The sequence below is a fragment of the Uloborus diversus genome, chromosome 10 (genome assembly GCF_026930045.1).
Source record: "Uloborus diversus isolate 005 chromosome 10, Udiv.v.3.1, whole genome shotgun sequence".
Lineage (NCBI taxonomy): Eukaryota > Metazoa > Arthropoda > Arachnida > Araneae > Uloboridae > Uloborus > Uloborus diversus.
In genome coordinates, this window is record NC_072740.1 from 96,266,366 (window position 1) to 96,287,446 (window position 21,081).

Sequence of the window (21,081 nt, forward strand, 5' to 3'; positions counted from 1 at the left end):
TATTTAGGAGAAAAGTTTGCAAGCTTCAACTATACAATATTAGTTTCGGCCAAAAAACGAACTAATAATCATAATATAAAATATAGTTTTGTTTTATTTTTTGAACACATTGCATTATTTAAGTCTAATTAATTTGAAATTAGTATAACTTGAAACCTGAATTTCTCCAATACTTTTGCTGAAATTGTTTGTTATTATTATTATTATCATTATCATATATATTGTTTCTCAAACGCTTCTTTTTTTTTTCGGTGGGAGCGCCATAACTTCATCAATACTTTATCAAACCAATTGAAGCATCATTTAAAAGATTTTACACCCCCTTCCCATGAAAACTTAAGAAACAACTCAAATTTTGGTTCTTTTGTCCAAAAACACCAATTTTTTGTTTTTTTTTGTTTTTTTTTTTTTTTTTATTACGCACTAGTTTACTTTTCAACGCGCCAGAGCAAATGCTATAATTTAAATCACCTATGAAGAGAGGAGAAAAGTGGAAATAGCTTCTTCATTGTAAGAAAATTAATGAACGTCACAGGTTATTTCCGAGCAACATTTTAGAATTTAACGGGTTTCCACCAGTTTTCTGCGAAAATCAAGTTGTTCGGCGAAAAGATTTCCAGAATTGCTTCAAGTTGCAGGAATGCAAACTTCTTGCTGTTTTGAAAAAAATATCTTTAGCTACCAGTATCAAAATATACTCAGCGTTTTTATTAAATTTTTATTGAGCTTGATTATTGAGCCTTAAGTTCAACTATACGGTTTATCCAGATTGAGGGGATAAATCAGGGAGCTAACAAGCTAACATAAATAAGTTTTCTTAGAGAGTACCTGATTTCTTCCCTAAAACGTCATTGCCATCTATTGAGAAGGTTTCTGAATACTTCAGAAAAATTCCATGTTGATTTCGGAAAGGGTTACTGTCTTTTAGCGGGAAACTGTTGTGCTTTTTTTTTCTCGATACGTTACTGCCAGAATTTAAGCACATTAGCTGCGCATTATTTTGCAGGAACGTTTCGGAATATTCTTCACGATTTTAAAGTGCATAAATATTTAGAAGAAATTATAGGTTATGATTTTTTTAATCTAAATTTGAGCTTCAAAACATTAAAATAATAAAATCATTTCTAATCATATACATAACTGTAAATCTGATATCGTCAAACTTTCAAACTTTTTATTGCTCAAAAACGTAATACCTCATAAGCGAAAACCAATGCAACAAAATAAGGGTTTTGTTTCCTTAAAAATGCTATTATATTGCTTGAACTCCATTGCAGCTAAATTTCCGTTACTACGAATAAAACTTTCGGTCCATTGAACTCTTTATACGAGTTAAAAATTTACCATGAAAATTACTATAAAAGCATTTCTGCAAGATTTTTCCAAGCACACTCAAATTACAAAAATAATATTAGTTCTCAGTTCTGCAATAAATGAAGAATTAGGGATGACAAATTTTACATTAAAGCTTAATCAATTTTGATTGCATAATTTATAAGACCTTTCAGAGATTTTTCTACATAATCAAACTTATTAAAATATTAAAATTGCCGTTATAAGTAATTGTAAAATGTTTATTTACTTTTATTCACAAACTTGCAAGCATTAAAAAAAAAAAAAAATCCACATTGTACAAGTATTTCAAAAGAAACATGACAGTTGAAAATCATGCTCAAGTGATTCCTGACTGGGAGAAATTGACACGGAGGGTGGACAAAGGAGCGGTAGATGCTTTTAACGCCCCTACTGTTCGTCAATTCCTTCACCCTTCACTTCCCGCAAGGGGAAAAACTGCTGGTGTTCTGCAGGAAAGCCGAACGCTTCGAACGTAATATTACGTCGCTGCCGCTAATGACATATAAAATCGTTGACGTAATATTACGTCGCAGCCGCTTGAGTGGTTAATCACATTTATTGCACAGGATTCTTTTTTCCTTTTTAATTGTAAATCAAATCAATGTGTGGTTGTTGTGTATATTTCTCTAGTGGGCTTTTGGGTAGCTCAAAAACAAGACCTAATAAAAAAGAATCCACAACCATATTTATTTTTCTTGACCCAAAACTAGTAGGCATTGAATGTTTAAAACCAGGATGCAGACAAAAATTTTTTTTTTGTTGTGTAATGTAATTTATTCTTAGTTTATTGTTTTTAGTTCTTGTTGCAACACCAGAGGGTTCAAAGGATCTTAATACATGGAGGATACCTCCCAGATGACTCCTAATGTTGAGCTAATTTCATTTTTGATTGAAGAGTTTGTGAATTCTTCCAAAATTAAGGAATAAGAAAAATATAGCTAAATTTATCTAAATATATAATATTGCTTTAGAAACTTATTAGCAAATTTATCATTGATTCTTGATTTTCATACATTAAATAAAAGAGAAATCATTAACATAGGTATAACATTTTTACTTTGACAGAGTTAACTATTACGTAATACTAAATTTACAAAAAATATTTCAGAGCATTCTCTTAAATAGTTTGCATAAAATATAAAAGTTTCACACAAGATAGCTTACTAAACCTGACGGAACATCTTATCAAAATTGGAAATAAAATATAGCAGCAAAATACTACTTCATAATAACGTTATAGCATTACTCACCATCCATCAATTCTTGCCATTGCATTAACATCTGCATCATAAAGGCAAAGTAACTTTGCAATACCATGCCGATTATTCAATACAGCTGAATGAAGTGGGGATTTTCCCTGGTAATTGAAAATTTTTTAGTTATAATGCAAATAGTTCTCCAAAGTTTAAGCATAAACAAATGTTTATGATTTGACATTTCCGGTTCATAAAGAAAATACACATACACAATAATCATAGTTATCTCAGCCCAACTTGATCATCTAAACTGAAACTAAATTCGCTATGAAGTATATTAAGGACTTTTGGAACAATAAAACTAATTTTCAAAATGAGAAGAATGATTAAAATATATTTTGATTGCTCAAAAATGCAATAATTTTTTTTGAGGAATCAGAATAAATTTCATCTTTGAGTAAAAAATATTCTTATTACGTATAACACAATATGTTTATTGTAAAGTACAAATATTTTCCTTCATTGATTTAAGTTCAGACCTTTTTTGCAGCTTCTTTTCTCAGGGTGTTTTATTTAACGAAATGTGAAACAGTTTTTCTTTTCCATAGGTCATAAAAAGATTAGCACATACAGTGAAAATCTAATTTTACGTCCCCTAAACCAACATTTTCTCTGTATTTCACGTTTCTTTCATCAGGTTTTAGTTTTTACACATACAGTGAAACTTCTATGAGCGATCACCTATATATAGCGATCACCTCCATTAACGACCACTTTTCTGAGACACCAATCCCCCCCCCGCCGTATATGACTAATGCTGAAATACCTCTGGGAAAGACCATTGAAACCTCTCACAATGACCAGCAAATCGTAAACCTCAGCATTAAAAACTATAGGTATTTTTGTTAGAGAAAACTCAAAAAGCGAGAGACAACAAAAGAAAAACAATAGAACATGGAGATCATACACAGACCAGTTTTCTCTTGTTGACAAAGGTGGAAAGAAACCAGAATAAGGGTTTAAAATCTATTCTCCTGCGAGTCCAAAGGTGTTCTTCTGCTTTAAACCTCAAAAGGTCACGAAAAGGAGGGCATTGTTTTTAGGACTCTTAGGAAGCTAAGGTGGGGCACTCTTGAGAAACATGTAGAAGTCATGAACTTACATGAGAAAGGAAAATCAGAAAGGAAGTTAAAAGAAACTAGCGGTAAAAAAATGTTTTTGTCTTTCAGGCACACAAAATCCGATGAGGAAAATGAAAGTGATGAAAATGCGGAGTTGAGGGATACTGTATGATCAAAGCTGTTAGCACAATAAACTCTTAACAGAAATAGATAATCTTTTCTTGTACTAATAATGACCTATTAGTAATTTATTTTTGCAGCTGAAAACTAAACTAGAAACTAAAGTTGTTTTAGGAAAAACAAAGAATCTGAAGCAAACAAATATCTTCACATATTTTAAAGCTATTAGTTTTTAAATAGAAAAATCTAGTAAAAAGTATATTTTACATTTAAAATTAAAAAAAAAAGTTTCTTTATTTAAATACATTTTTATCATAATGTTCTTGATTAATATACTGCAGGAAGAAGGTAAATAACAGCTATGGTGATATATTTGCATGTTCGAAAAGGATCTCTAAGAGTGACCAAACTCCATTAACGATAACTTTTTTCAGGAACAGAGAGTGGTCACTCCAGAGAAGTTTCACTGTACTAATATTGTTAATTTAAGCTGGATTGTTGTTGAATTTCCCGCATTATATGTTTTTGCTAGGAAGTAAGTAAAGGGAAAAAAATCTAAAATACAGTAAAACTTCTTTAAGTCGAACTTCGATGAGCCAAAAACTTCGGTAAGTCGAAGTGAATATTTATTCCCGTTTAACTGAATGGAAAATCAATGTTATTTATTTTCGATAAGCCGAAGTTCGTTGAGTCGAAATATTCTAAAAGTCAAATTTTATTTCGTGACTGTCGTCGAAGTTTTTTTGCTAACGTAACTCTAAAAGTCGAAATAGTGTTTTTTTTTTTTTTTTTTACTTTCCAAAAAGTATGAACAAAAAGAAAAAAGTAGGCACCATTGCATTTCATCAAAAGTTGTCTATATAAAGTGAATCAAATAAATCTCGGACACCGATAATTTGCACATAATTTGGCAATGTTTTTTTTTTCACTTAAATTATTGCTTACTTAGTTTTTTTCGGTAAGAAAAACCTGCTCATAAAGAAAGTCACAGTTTTTATTTAGTGCAGTCAGAAAATTAGGTGGAAAATATCACAGGGAGGGTTTTGCACACAAATACTGAACATAGTTCATGAACGCAGTATATTGTTCGTTTTTCAAGAGAAGGCATTTAGCCACGCCCTCTCGAACGCGGAGTTCCATTTCATGCGGGGGTGATCGGTACACAATCCACGCTCTTCAAAAAGAGACAACCAGATAGATTTAACTTGGGCGTGCATTTTAATTTGCAAAAAAGTCTTAGTGTCATTTACACCACTTGCTTCACTTGTCTGTTGTCAGTTCAGTTATTCTTCCATTTTAAAAACTGCTGCTTTTACAACAAAATGCTATGATCCAAACATACATTCTGCCGAAAACAGAGAAATAGAATCATGAGACACCATGTGACGTGAGAAGAGTCAAGTGCCTTCTAGTGAAAAACGAACAATACATGTGTTCTCCAGTCTCCCTCTATAATGAACACCCCTATAATCTGAACACTTTGTTCGGTCCCATGAGTGTTCAGAATGGAAAGAATCCAGTGTACCTCATCATTAGTTAGTAGAAAAAGATAACTTCAGGTTGGGAAGGTGTTAACAACATCTTTTATTTAAAAAGTAAATAAATAAAAAATAAAATAAAATAAAAACCGCATAGAGGTACAATATCTGGAGAGCGCACTTCGGAGTGCCATTTCGATCTGTGAAACCCGTAACAGAGTTGAAGACTAAACACCTAACACAAAAAGTTTTGGCCATTTTTCGATTGGCGGTGCCAGAAAAAACGCCGCCGCAAGAAAAGCAGCAGATGTATTGCATGTTTTTATAGAATCCCATCCGAATGTTTGATAACAGATTTAAAAAATAAAGTAAAAATTGTTATAGCATACATAAAGCTATAAACTTGTTTTCCAACCTATACAAGCTCTTGAATTTATGGAACTATATTCTACATTTACTATGTCAAGTATATAAGTATCATCGCATTAGAGCAACGATACGACATCTAATCCCTGGAATAAAGGTAAGATATCCTACTGTTCCCTTGAAGCGATGATATTATCTTTGATACATTACTCTATCACTTTTTTGCTCATATTTTAAACTTAAGGAGTGTCAGTGGTGGTATTTACTTTTTCTACATAGTTTGTTTTTCTTATTATTTGAGTAAAAAATTGGCTGACCGGAAGGAAACAAAGAGTAGTTGTAAGGGGAAATTATTCTAATTGGAGTGAGGTCTTAAGCGGGGTTCCTCAAGGATCAGTGTTAGGGCCTGTTTTGTTCATTGTCTTTATGAACGATATTCACAAAAATATTTCTGGGAACATGAATTGTTTTGCTGATGATGTCAAAGTTATGGGGACTGTAGAAAATGAAGAACAAGCAAATCAGCTGCAAGAGGATCTAGATCATATTACGGAGTGGGCTGATAAATGGGGTATGGCTGTTAATGTTGGGAAATGTCAAGTGCTACATTTAGGGCATGGAAATAAGTGTACAAGTTATTATTTGCAAGGTTCAGTCATTAGTCAGGCAGACAAAGTTACTGATCTGGGGGTCCTAATAAGTCAGGATTTAAAGTTTAGCCAACAGTGCAGCATTGCTAGCAACAAAGCCAATAAGATGCTTGGGTTTATCAATAGATCTATTTCAAATAAATCTAAAGAAGTTCTTCTGCCCTTATATAGAAGTTTGGTAAGACCCCATTTGGAGTATGCTGTTCAGTTTTGGTCTAATTATCTTAAGAAAGACATTAATGTATTGGAAAGGGTTCAAAGGCGGGCTACAAGGCTAATAAGTGGACTTTCCCACTTAGATTATGATTCCAGGCTTAGAAGGCTAAAAATGTACAGTCTTGAGCAAAGAAGAGACCGAGGGGACATGATTCAGCTGTTTCAATTTATTAAAACCAAAGATGTTACGGGGCTAAAGTTTAGCACTGAAAACAGGACAAGGGGTCATTGTTTTAAGCTATTTAAATCTCAGGCTAACATGGATATTAGAAAAAATTATTATTTTAGCAGGGTAGTGGAACCTTGGAACAGCTTACCGGAAGAGGTGGTAATGAGTAAAGGAGTAGACAGTTTTAAGAGGGCCATTGATCTTCACTGGGGATTGTAAATTGACTAGGACCAGTCTAGCTGGGCCCAGAGCCTGTTGCTGGTCGTCACTTTTGTATTTGTATTTGTATTTATTCAATGTGCCGAATTTTCGATAACACGAATATTTTTTGCTGTTTCTGCAACTTCGACTTATCGAAGTTTCACTGTATGCAATATCTTTTATTTGTGCTTTTTTTTTTTAAAGAAAATTCACATTGTTGAAAGCTAATTAATGAAAATGGAAATGCTACAGCTCCATCTGTAGTTGACCATATGGATTTTTCTTCCACCAATGAAGATGAATAAGAACTAGAAGCCCAGCCCATTCCTTCTTTCATTATTGCATTGAAGAGCTTCCAAATAGTAAAAGGCTATATTCTTTCTCATAAAGACAAGGGAAAAAAAATTAAAGTATTTCAATCCTAGAAGATGCATTTACTTTGAACTGAATGACTAAATGAGCTGATGTGTGCATCACATGACTTCCTTTTACTCCAATTTTAATGTCATTTTCTCATTATTGGCAGTTTTAATATGATTCAATAGTTTACTCCCTAAATATCACCAACAGTAGCCAAATTGAAACCAGATCTAAAAAAAAAATAAATGAAAAAAAAAATTGGCGACCAAAAGACTGGCGACATATCGCCAAGTGTCCGCCAAATTATAACATCACTTGAGTTTACATTGAAATTAACAATGATTTCTCCCCAAAAAGGTCCCCTTTGGAGCATCCGAATGCAACCAAAAAGGAAGGTGCACAACTAGACTCCACTAGGATTCTACGTACCAAATTTCAACTTTCTAGGACATTCCGTTCTTGAGTTATGCGACACACATACACATACATACAGATGTCACAAGAAAACTCGTTGTAATTAACTCGGGGATCGTCAAAATGGATATTTCTGGTGTCTGTACGTTCCTAGGCACATATCCACGTGTGGTCGGGTTGAAAAAAAACTCAACATTCATTTGGTGATGAGCAAAATGTAAATTAAGGCCGATTTTTGGGTGAAATTTTTTTTGCAAATATAATACTTCCTTTTTTGTAAAAGGAAGTAAAAAACATCCACTATTTTGAACTATTTTCAACCTAAATACGTGGATACACAACTAAGCAAGTTAAAATGATCTAAAATTGTATGTATAATAATGTTCTTTTAGTAAAATATAGAAACCTTTTGTGAGTCATCTTTACTACCTTTATTTTTTTTCTACTTGATTTTTGCTTTCTATGCATCCTGCATTATATTTTTTCTCGTTTTTTACGTGTTTTCCAGTCTTTTGAGAAACATAAAATTGGGATTTCACTGTATATTATACATCATATTCAGAGTTTTTCTTATAGCATGTAGAAAGAATATTTCCCACACCAATAGATTTCCATCATTATTTGTTTGTTTGTTATTCCATCTTTCATTTCATTTGGCATTCAAGATAATACTTATATTTCTCCATACACATGGCATTGGTAATTTCATTTCTTCAGGATTGAAACAGCAAATGGGTCATTTTCAAAATGTTCATATGCTAGCTGAGCTGCATGAAGCAGCCTTGCTTGAAACTTACAGCTGTGCTGTAAAAATATCCCATAAAACCATCCTATGAAAAATTCATATTTGGCAGGTACAAAATTATCAATGCAACAACTCATAAACTTGATAATGACTTACAAATGCTGATCTGTCATAGTTCAGAATGCTTAATGAATTTAGCTATATGGTCATTCCATTTTAAATCAACAAATGTGGCGTGCATCACCATTTTTGATGTTGATGAAAATTCGCATGTGCATTCCTTTTATTTTCTAGACCTCAAAAAATAAATTTTTTATTTTTTAAAAAATTTACCCTTTGATATATAGGCCATTTTTGCTGTTGGCAACAGCAAAAATAGGGCATTTTGATGCTTTGTCTTATGGACAATAACTTTTTTCTATCAAAGCTTTTGAGCTCAAACATAGCTCTTTGGAAAGCTAAGAAAAAGATCTTTTCATACATGATATCAATAAATTTCAGATTAAAAAAAATACCAATTTTTTCAAGGTCAAAGTTCTTGATGAAAATCTATTTTTTTACCACTTTTGAAAATTAAAAAACCCATGAAGGGTTTAGAATAACCAGCAATATTTTTCATCATATATTTATATGCATGGTTACTTATTGTATAAAAAAAAAATTGGCTTGTTACTCCACCCCCTTTATGAGATATGTTCCCCTAAAGTTGCAAATTTTCAAAAAAATCCAGTTTTCAACGCTAAAAAAATGCATTGCAGGGGGGGGGGGGCAAGATAAAAAATTTTTTATTTGTGGTATTTTAAGTACTTTTTACCAGCTTTCTAACAAAATAAAAGTTGCTTTGTTATTCAAAGGTGTTTGGTAAATATACGGGTCTGAATTTTCAAATAATTACACTGAAACAATGCAATTTTTTTGCACTTTTTAATCTTAGTTTTTTATTGAAATATGTGCTCCCCTTGCAAGAATTTTTGGTTAAGTGTTGTGAAAAACTTAGAACACCTGAAGAGCCACAATTTCATTGCCAGTAAGCAAGCAGAGTTTTTAAAATAAAAAAAAGACGCTCTGGATAAGGGCATGGGCGCCTATAGGCAAAATTTTAAGGGGGGAGGGGACTCATTTTCCTTATGGTTTAGCAGGATATTTTCCCTGATGTTAAGACAGTAGCAAAGGATCTTGAAAAAAGATATAAAGCATCATTGCCATTACCCCCAAACTCTGTCTTTTCACAGCTACATCCCTATCAACAGACATATCATTAATGCCACACGTGCATCTGTTCCTTCAGATTTTACAATTTTTCAGGTCATGAAAGACGAACCTGCTGAACAAAAAGCAAGAATCCGAAAGAAATTATCAGATTATGTTTGCTGTGTATGATAGTAACTGGTGGCTAGGAGAAGTTTTGGAAGTAAAAGTATTCAACATAGAAGAAGAATACAGGATCCAATTTTCATCCTAAAGAGCCTGGAACATCATTTAAAAAATCAAGTGATAATGACCAAACTTGGGTTCAGTTGCAAGACATTTTAAAAATCTTGATTGCATCAAAACTATGGTCTGCACAAGGGGGAGGTGACAATATCACACCTGTGATGAGTGAACATTTATCAACTCTTCTCCGTGAGAGAAAATACTAAAGAAAATAGCATTGAAAGATTTATGTCCCTAGCTGATAAAAATGTTAAATTGTCTTTGTAAAGTAACAAATACAATACGTCATAACTCTTCTCAGTCTTTTTTTTAACCATTTAAAGCAAAGAATAAGGTATATAATTACATTTCAATAAAAAACTAAGAATAAAAAGTGAAAAAAAAAAAAACTGTTATTTCAGCGCAATTATTTGAAAATTCAGACCCTTATATCTGCCAAAAACTTTTGAATAACAAAGCAACTTTTATTTTGTTAGAAAGCTGGTGAAAAGTACTTAAAATACCACAAATAAAATTTTTTTATCTAGTCCCCCACATGCATTTTTTTAGCGTTGAAAACTAGATTTTTTTGAAAATTTGCAACTTTGGGGGAGCATATCTCATAAAGGGGGTGGAGTAACAAGCCAATTTTTTTATACAATAAGTAACCATGCATATAAATATATGATGAAAAATAGGGCTGGTTATTCTAAACCCTTCATGGGTTTTTTAATTTTCAAAAGTGGTAAAAAAATAGATTTTCATTGCAAACTTTGACCTTGAAAAAATTGTTTTTTTTTTTTTTAAATCTGAAATTTATTGATATCATGTATGAAAAGATCTTTTTCTTAGCTTTCCAATGAGCTATGTTTGAGCTCAAAAACTTTGATAGAAAAAAGTTATTGTCCATAAGACAAAGCATCAAAATGCCCTATTTTTGCTGTTGCCAACAACAAAAATGGCCTATATATGAAAGGGTAAATTTTTTTAAAATTAAAAAATTTTTTTTTTTGAGGTCTAGGAAATGAAAGGAATGCACTTGCAAATTTTCATCAAAATCAAAAATGGTGATGCAACAAGTTTTTGGAAAATTTGTTGATTTAAAATGGAATGACCCTATAAAAGAACAGTATGCTGCAACAAGGAGTCAAAAAAGTGAAGAAAATTGGCACTGCAAAAAATTTTAATACCTCAGAAACTATATACAAAATACTTTTATATGCTATGAAGGTAGATTATATGAACAGACTCAATCCCGGGACTATTTGGTTAACAGCTACGCTTGACTGACTGCTATCTATTTTGACTGACCAAGCTCTGATTCAATGGCTATCAAAAAATCAACATATCGATTAAAGGACCTGTTCTTAGATGATTTGAAATCTCAACTTAAAGGCAAGCGGTACACTTTTGCACCATGCGTTTATTTTTCAGCATTGGCCGTAATAACGATAAATTTTAAAATGAGGGATGAACCATGGAGTTCTATAAAGGAAGATCGCACGGATTGATAGAAAAACAGGCTAAAGAAATAATATATAGGACATACTGTCCCATAGTGAAAAAAAAATCATTCTACTCATATTATTGTATTTAAAACCGACTGTAAATAATACATTTCTTTAGAGTACACTACACAACATATATCTAATACAAAATTAAATAACACTTGCATATTTTTACCTTAAAGATAGACTTTTGCATTGAGTATATACACAAAATAACTATACCTCATCCATATTTTGTAGTTCAGTAATATTTTTTACTATGAAAGGAAAATACAGTAAAACTTCCAATTATCCGTGAACTTACACGTTTTTCAAAAAAAAAAAAAAAAAATTGGTGATGATTACCTCAATGTGGTTAATGCCGACATGTTAAACATCTTATGTTGTTGCAATGTAACATATAACTAAGGTGTTCAGGTTAAATATGACTCATGTGGTAATTTCCAGGATTATCAACTTATAATTACATTTTATCTATGTTTGTGACGTAACAATGAATTTATATTACATTTTCATATATTTATTTTTTTAAAAATTGCTTTACAGATAAGTTTTCATAACCATAACGGATTACAAATTTAATGAGCCTTTCAGTATTTATGAAATAAAAACACTGTTGTTCAAAACATTCAGTCTTAAAAATTAATGTAAAATTTCAGACACGACAATGTAATGCACATTTTTTTTTGTTTGACAGCAGCAACGAGTCAATAAATGCTTCCAGGTCAGTGTGATTCAAATCCTTCCAACTGTCACCGAACATATTATTTTCTTCCATGTTACTATTGTTACTATTGTCTAGCACAATACACTGGCTTAAAAAATTTAAGGTACAACATGTTTTTTGAAGCTCACCATAAAAAAATAGCAATAACAATAAAATTCATAGTTCGCATGAATGATAATAACAAACTTTAAAACTATTTATGAAAAAAATGTTGATACTACTTTTATTTCATGGAAAAAAAGCATACTTTTACGAGTGAGAAAAAATATGCAAATATCAAGATTTTGCATTTTTCTGTAAGTTGTGTTGATTTTCAACTGTTGTTGGCAGTTTCAGTGACTATAGTCAATAGAGTTAAGAAAAGGTCTCTGAGACGTTGTTTACCCGATTCGTTAAGGTGGAGGACAGTTAGATGGATGGATATGGGATTGTCACGGGGTGATGTTGCTAGAAGTTTCAATATTTATTATTATTTATTATTTATTAAAAGCATTGCACACTACAGATATGATCCAATTACAGTGGCAACAATATAGAAAAAGTAATTAAAGCAAACTATACATTTAAAATATTAAAACATCGAGATTTAAAATTGTAAAATGACAAGTGAAAAGTATCTAAATCATGACAATGAATGTTAAAAAGTTTGTAAAATTTAAAAAGACAAAAATTATAAACATAGTTCCGTCAGGTAAAAATATTTTCAAAAGAAGAATGACTCCTAAGAGGCCTACTTGGGACAGCAAGTTGTATCGAATTGCAAGTTGTATTGAATATGTTTCATAATGTTGTTCAGCAATGCTATGATCGATACCAATACAAAGATTCGGTGTCCAAAAGCTACAACATCTGCAGAAGAACGTTTTCTAGTTCTTTCGGCTCGAAAGAGAAGAACCACTACTGTGGTGCAGCTCATTACAGACCACTTTGTAGCATCAGGAAAAAGAATCTGCTACTACGGTGCAAAATCGTCTTCACAGTGCAGGTCTCTATGCAAGACAACCACTTGTGTGTGTTCCCCTCAACCGACCGCAGTGAAGGATCCGCTTATGCTGGGCAAGAGAACATGTTTCCTGGACCCAGCAGCAATGGGCTTCTGTGCTTTTCACAGAATAGTCCAGATTTACATTGGAGAGTGATTCAGGGTGTCTACTGATTTAAAGGGAACAGCGCAATAGATACCATCAATCCAGCACTGTTGGGAGACCACAGTTATCGAGGTGGTGGAATTATGGTTTGGGCAGAGATCTCGCTCGGTCGTCACACTGACCTCATGTGTTCATGGAGAAACTCCGACTGGTCTGAGATATCGGGATGAGATCCTTGATCCATATGTCCGCCAAATGTGTGTGTTTCAACAATGAAACTTGCCCCACGGCATGATAATTTGATAATATGTTTTGGTAATGATTAACATGCAGGGAAAGGATTAATTGTCACAAGACTGAACTCGATCGGGCAACTTAACTGTTCTACTGGTAAAACTGTCATTTCAGGGGAATAAAGAAATGAAAAAGTCGTCAAATATGAATGCTATCTACTGGAGTTTAGGGATAATTCACTGGAGTAAGGGTTAAAATTTCAAATGTCAAAATATCACCAAACAGGCAATTGCTTCGTTCAAATGTAGAAGAGTAGAAGCAATTTTCACCCGTCATAACTTGATGAGCGACTTTATAGTTGTTAAAATAAGAACTGTAATAAGCTGACTGAAAGTAGTAGAGGTCAAGATAACTTCCACCTATCAAAATAATCAAAATATTTACAGAATACAAAAAGACAAACTTCAAACACAACTACTAGTGCAGTCAGAAATACCTTCTGGAGAGGGTTTTTGGATGAAAAAAACCTTCTGGAGGGGTTTTATTTGGTCAAAAATGCATTCTGGAGGGATTTTTTTGATCAAAAAATACCTTCTGAAGAGGGATTTTGCTCAAAACAGCCCTTTCACATGCATTTATAATTGTTAGTAATTGATATCTACAAATTTTTAAAATTAAAAAACAATTGATTTAAATTAAAAAAAAACGAAAGATTTTTTTGAATGAAAAAAAAATCACAAACCCTGGCAACTACACACGCTACGTATGAATAAAAACACTTAAAATAGTTGAAACAAAAATTAATTTCAACCATTGATTCCGTACTTAACTTTCTGACATTCAACACTTATAAAGGGCATGAATTTTATTAAAAACTTTTTAATTTAATGATTTTAATAAAAATATAAATATAACTTAATTTCTTTGCATCTTCACAAGACATATTAAGTGTCATAAATGCAAAAAATCTTATACCCATGGCGGATGCAAAGAGATTGCAATTTTCGAAGTGAATGCGTTAAAAGTAAAAGAACGGCACATAAAAGAATTAATTTAATTAAATTATTTTAGAATTGCATTTCAAAGCTCTACAATAAACATATTATTAATAACAATTGACCTAATTGAAGCAAAAGTCAAATTAAACCTGCAATTTAGATTTTAACTTTTTGACTCTCAATAAAGGACACAGAATTTCGTTTGAAAATTTTAACTTTTTGATTCTTATAGGAATAAAAAGAAATTTCATTTTATTTGCCCTCTAAAAACATAATAAGCATCAAAAATCAGAACAATTCGATTTTCATATTGGATGCAAAGAGATTGCTTTAACGAAAATGAAAGCAACAAAAGCCTAAAAACGGCAAATAAAAGAATTTATTAAAGCAAAAAAAATTTAGAATGGTAATTTAACAAGTCTACAAGATTTATATTGTTAATAATTATCGACATAATCATCAGAAATTTAGAGTAAGGAAAAAAAAATCGGATATGGGGAAGAAAATAGTCTAATGAAAAAATCGGATATCTGCTATTATCAGACGAAACAATGACCGGAATTCTAGTAAAATTTGGTCTTATGTATTCACTTGTATTGGATTGGCGACAGAAGAAAATCTTTAAGGCCATGCGGAATAAAAAATAAGGAGTTTGTAAGGATATAATAGCAAAATTCAGGAGTTTTAACGGCCCTTATTTTATTTTCTTAAAAAGCAGGAGTTGATAAGGAGTTTGTAAGGAGAGTACAAACCCTGAATCATTTTTGTAATACACTTATACAAATTTCTATGACACATTCAATAAAAAACCATTTAATGCACATATTCTCCAAATTTTTTTGTTTCTACTTTCATTCATTCGCAAATTATACACAAAAAACCGGTTGTACCTTAACTTTTTGAGGCCAGTGTATTTACAATAGTTGGAGGGGAAAACAACATAAAAGCAGGATATTCATTTTGGATAGTTATTTCTCCTCTCTTGTTGCCGACACAAGGTGAAATAGTTTGTTCCCGGTCGAGGATATTTTTGTTTGGTTGGAGGTGAAAATTTAATTTCCAATCAGCAATCAGCATCCTGGTAAAATATTTGCTAGCACGATGAAGAAATGACAGAACAAAACAAACAAATACTTGTCAACAAATTAAATTTACATTTTTGATTTTTGTAACAATAATTCAATATGTTTATTTCATTTAGTATAGATTTAAAACAGACAAAAAGAGCTTCTATCCAGGTATTGTAACCTTGATTTGCGAGAACATTGAAAATTTGAATTACTGTCAAATACAGTTCCCAAACGAACTAAAAGTAGAAGAATTTTAGTTACATAATAGATCTGAAATACTGGTAAAAATATTCATAATTTTCTTAAAACACTTAAGGTGACAAGAGCTTTTCAGATGAGTAAAATTGCTCAAAAAAACTGTTTTCCTTTTATTATATTTCCAAAAACTAGACCTTTAACTGAACCTTTTGCAAAAGTTTTTTTTTGAATCGGTGAAAAATCGACAAAGTTATGACTTTTTGTGGGGAATGAAGGGGCATGGCCCCCTTCGTTCACAGTTTCGACCCTTCTTCCAGCTGTCAAATTAAATTATCTTTCATGCTAATTCTAAGTAAATAAGTTTTATTTTACTTTTTGAATCCCTAAAATAAATCATAAGACCTTATTTGTTTTGAATTTGTATGAAAAATTAAACCATCTATTTAATAATGAAATTTTCATCAGTAAAACAGTAAATGTTGATTTTCTCAAAACATCATTTTTGGCATGTTTACAAATTTCAAACTGTTAAATTGTAATGAATTATTATTTAAATTTGCTAAACATTTTATGCAAAGTACCTGAGAGGTTTCTTAACATTTTGATGGGAAAGATTTTTCTGTTTGGTTAGCTATGTCTAAAATATTTTACTGAAGTATGTATATATTTTACCGAAAATGGCTTGTTTTTGGGTTTTTTCTCCAATTTTTATTTTTTTACCACAACATCTTGAAAAAGTACTCCCGACATTTTGTTTTCTCTTGATTTATGTATCATATTTTGCTAGTAATTTGTCATTTTGATGAAATTCCAGGCACAAGTTGCAATATGAAAAAAAGCGTTAAAAATTCAAATTTGAAATTTGAAAAAAAAATTTAAATTAAATTAAAAAATATTTTCATAAAATTTTGCATTTGTGTAAGTATTAGTAACATGTAGCTATGCTGCAAATTTCAATGAAACTCGTTGAAAATTAATTTAAAAAAAATGATAGTCCCTTGTCACCTTAATACTCAAAATACAGGAAAACCCCATCTAACGAACTCCCCTTTTATGCCAACAATTTTAAATTCCCCGATTCCAAGGCAAATAACATTATTATACCCCTGTCCTGCGGACACACCTCTTTTGCAGACAAAAAAAAAAAGGCTCCCATTAGTGTTCACATCAGACGGAATTTACCCCTCTTTTTAGAAAACTATTTTACTAACACTTATTATGATAAGGAAAAAGGCATGTATCATATTTATGCAGTGTTTTTTTCTTTGTTTTTATTTCCATTCATCACTCCGCCTCCCATCCCTCTATCTAAGTCAATTGCACCCTATCCTTTGAAATGATTGTCTAGATTTGATCTTGAAATATATTCATGTCAATCTCAATGTTTCACAGTTATGTAATTTATTTTCTTTACAACAATATTTTTTACATGCATCAAAGAAAGACACTTACTTTAAAAGTATAGACAATTATATGTGATTTCTTGAAATTAGCTCATACATCAAAAATACACAGTATTGTAATTATGGGAGATGCATGGGGACTAGGGTCATCCACTTTTTTTTTTATCACAAGCATACCCTACCTTTTTTCAATGGGTTTCCAACTTCAATAAATCTTATGTTAATAACTGCCCCAGAACTACACCATCAAAAATAGTTAGTGCAGAGATGCCACTCTCTTATTCAAGCTTTCAGTAGAAGTTCAAAAAAATTTCAGTAGTTTTCAGTGCTTATCAGTAGTTAACAATGCCCAACAAACGCTAACACAAAAGTCGAAAGTCAAACATATAGCGACGTCGAAAATTAAAAGGTTATATGTATTATACCAAGTAAACTTGTTCATCAAGATTATAAGAGGAAATATGGAATTAAATATACACTGGATAATAATTTGAATTTCTTCACTGCTTAATGCAAGTATGATTTCCTTTTTGTATCAAGAGCATTCATGAATCTAATATTAAATACTATGAATCCACTTAAATAATTTTGTGTGCTATGGCAGAAAAGCTTAAAGCAATTTTCAAAATATGCAGTGGTTGCGGCACCGACCGTCGGAGCTGGATTCGGCATCCGACCTAGAAACTTGCGCATGCGCAAATCTGACACTTTCACCGGATTGACACGCCTCCTTCGCTAGGCGCAGCGGTTCCAGCTAGCGACGTCAGTAGTTCCAACTACTTCCGACCATGTGCGTGCGTGCTCTTGGTTCGTGTAAAAATGGCTAGCATCATGGAACGCGGTGCGAGTTTCAAAGCGTACATTGAATATTCGAAAACTGTTTAAAAGAGTTCAAAATGAATAGCTCTACGGATTTCCTCCCTAGAATTTCGCGCTCGAGGGCATGAGTCAGAGTTCGGAAAAGAATTCCTGCCGTATTATACGACCGGCGGTGACACACATCGGTTAGTCGCCGTAAATCTACCTTAATTCTTATTAAATTATCGCTAAATATAGTATTTCACTGGAAATTCATATTAAGTCTCATATTATACATCCGACCTCCATAGAATTTCATAAGGTCTATTTGAATCATGTCCGACCCAAAGCAGCGACACTCGAGGGCATGGGTCGGAGATGGTCGATGTATCGCATCGAATAATTGAATTATGATTAAAGCATAATTACAGATCGTGTATGCCGTTTTAATATCTATATTAATTCCAGAACTATCATTTCGCTCGGCGTATATATCTTAATTTGCGTAGTCGGCCATATATTACTCGTCCGACCGCTTAGAATGTCATTGGGAAAGAATCTTAATTTGTGTGGTCGGCCATGCATATTTTGTCCGACCGCTCAGCATGGTCATTGGGAAAGTATCTTAATTTGTGGTGGTCTGCCATACATAATTCGTCCAACCGCTTAGACTGATTGGGAAAGAATCATAATGTGTGTGGTCGGCAATATATATTTCGTCCGACAGCTCAGCATGGTCATTGGGAAAGTATCTTAATTTGTGCGGTCGGCCATACATAATTCATCCGACCGCATAGAATATCATTGGTCGGCTGTTGAAATTAGATCCCGCCCATCGTAACGCCCCCCTTGGTCGGGTTCATAAAACAATCCCGACCCCAAGGCAGTAATTTCTACTCTGCGCATGCGCAGAAGGAGGTCGGTACTTCATTGCATTTCCGGCGGTCGGTGCCGCAACCACTGCCTTCAAAATATTTATTCATATGTACAGAACTAATAACAAAAGTTAATATAAATTTTTTAAATGACATACCTTTTTCACATGAGGATGACTGTTACTTATATACAGCTTATTTTTTCAAGATATTTTAAAACACATTTAAAGCAAAGTCTTTAAAGGAAAAAAAAAAGATGAAATAATTGAACTTTTTAATCTGAGTCCATGAACTCTAGAAATCTGTTGCAAGCCAAACAGAAGATAGTTAAACATGCTGTGCTGACTAATTCCTCCTTCGGTTGTTTTTTTTTTTTCCCAACAAAAATCATTCTGAAAAATTTAAACAACTTGAAGAAATAAGAAAAAAAAAGTCTGGGAACATTTCCTTAAACAGCTGTTTAGAATGGTCTGCAGTAGCAATCTGCAAATTATGCTCAATCAAAAAACGAGTCAAAAGACACTCTGCTTTGATGACTTCCAAGTTTTCATCTTTTTTTCTGAAGAAAGTGGAGACTTCTTTAGTGTTCTGCATCGCCTTGGAGTTTTCAACATGCGACTTCGCTGAAACGTGCCGCCGACAATCGTCGCGGCCGCCCTGCGCCAAACTGAAGTTTTTTGTACAAATCGTACAAAACGCCATATTTTCCGATATTTTAGATTTTTCCAAGCAAGGAAACTCATTGGTGTAAACGTCTGTGAATTTCTGACAACTTTTTTTTTCGCCCGACTCTCGGGAAGAGGGGACGTCGATCGAGTGTTTCCATCCATTAAAGAAAATAAACAAATCAGAGAAAAGAAACACCAGAGACTAAAAACACACGTGCGAAGCAAGGAGCAAGCGAACGAACAGGGTTGCTGCAAATATCACCCAACGTGGTGGGGAGAATTTCCGGTTAGAACCGGATTCTTTTGCTTTCTACCGTCGCCATTTCTCCATCTCCCATTGTCTGCGACTGCAGACTTCCATAATGGTCAGTACTCGCTCGCTTTGGCGATCGCCAATTTTTTTTTTTTTTTTCATCGCATTTAGCGTTTGTTGATGTCACAAAAATTTTCCGTAGAAAAAAGGGCCTTTTCCGTAATTCGTAGTTAACTTACTTTTTAAAATTTTTTCCGCAGTAACTACGGATAATCCGTAGCGATCGGCATGTCTGTTAGTGGCATCTCAAATTTAAAGCAATTCCCAAAATTAAAAAAAGGTCAAGTACACAGTTTGATATAGAAATAAACTTGCTTACAATTAGAATAATTTTGTAATTATTTTAATCCTTTAACATTCCATAATATCTGGAGACATCATACATTTTCTGAGCCCTTACACTCAAATACATTTTTGAATTATTCCACGTCAAGTGACCTAATTTTTCAAATCGTCCTCACTCGACCATCTCCGATTTGGATGAAATTTTATAGAGGTGTAGAGATGTCTTTGAAACTAACCTATGCAAATTTTCAACTTCCTAGGTCCAAATCCTGAGGACCTAGGATCTCCGAAAAATGTGATCAAAATGGCGGATCAGCTTTTTGTGCGAAATTGCCAACTTTAGACTGAGTTAGCAGAAAATTTTATCAAGCTGGAAGCCTGGAATTTTAGGCACTTAAAGTATGATTGAGAATTAATATATTCAAGAATTTTTGTGAATTTAAGCTCGTCAGATTTTGTGTAGCATGCGCGTAAACTTGAGAAAAAGCGCAACATGCATAATTTTTCCTGGATTTTAGGTTGTCATAAAATCTGAACCAAAATAATTCAAAAGCTCGTGCTTCGTGATTCCATTGTAAAAATACTTGTTTTTGATGGGTTACAGTTGTAGAGCTTAAATATCTATTTTCTAAAAGATACTGACATACAAAGTGGATATCAAAACCATTCAAGTTAAAAATAGCCAATTTTCAAAGCACTATATCTCAAGTTTGTCACCTCGCAGCTTTTTTTCGTTAAAACCATTAGAAAGAACAGATTTTTTTCTGATGGTGTTCTTTCGTTTAAGGAATAAAAAATGAGCTCAAAATTCTGTCTGTTGTAACGAATTTCAATCTTTTAGAGCAGATTGCGGAAAATTTCATCACACTCTAAGCCTGAAATTTTACGGGCTTAAAGTACTTTTGGTTGTCAATACATTTTAGTATTTTTATGAATTTGAGTTCATTAACTTTTGTGTAGCACGCATGCAAAGTCGCAAGAAAAACACAGCGGAGAAACGTTTTTTCTGGATTTTAGAATGTCATAAATTCTGAACAAAAATAATTCAAAAGCTCGTTCGTACTTAGTAATTCTATTATCAATATACATGTTTTTAATGGGTTACATTTGC

At 32.7% G+C, this 21,081-nt stretch overlaps 1 protein-coding gene across 1 annotated transcript in view; it reads right to left on the reverse strand.

Annotated features, from left to right (window-relative positions):
- Nucleotides 1-21,081, reverse strand: part of LOC129231099 (inversin-like) — a 123,188-nt gene that overhangs the window by 48,393 nt on the left and 53,714 nt on the right. The window contains exon 12 of the mRNA XM_054865346.1: nt 2,607-2,713. Within this exon, the coding sequence (XP_054721321.1) occupies nt 2,607-2,713 (107 nt within the window). The remainder of the gene's footprint in view (nt 1-2,606; nt 2,714-21,081) is intronic.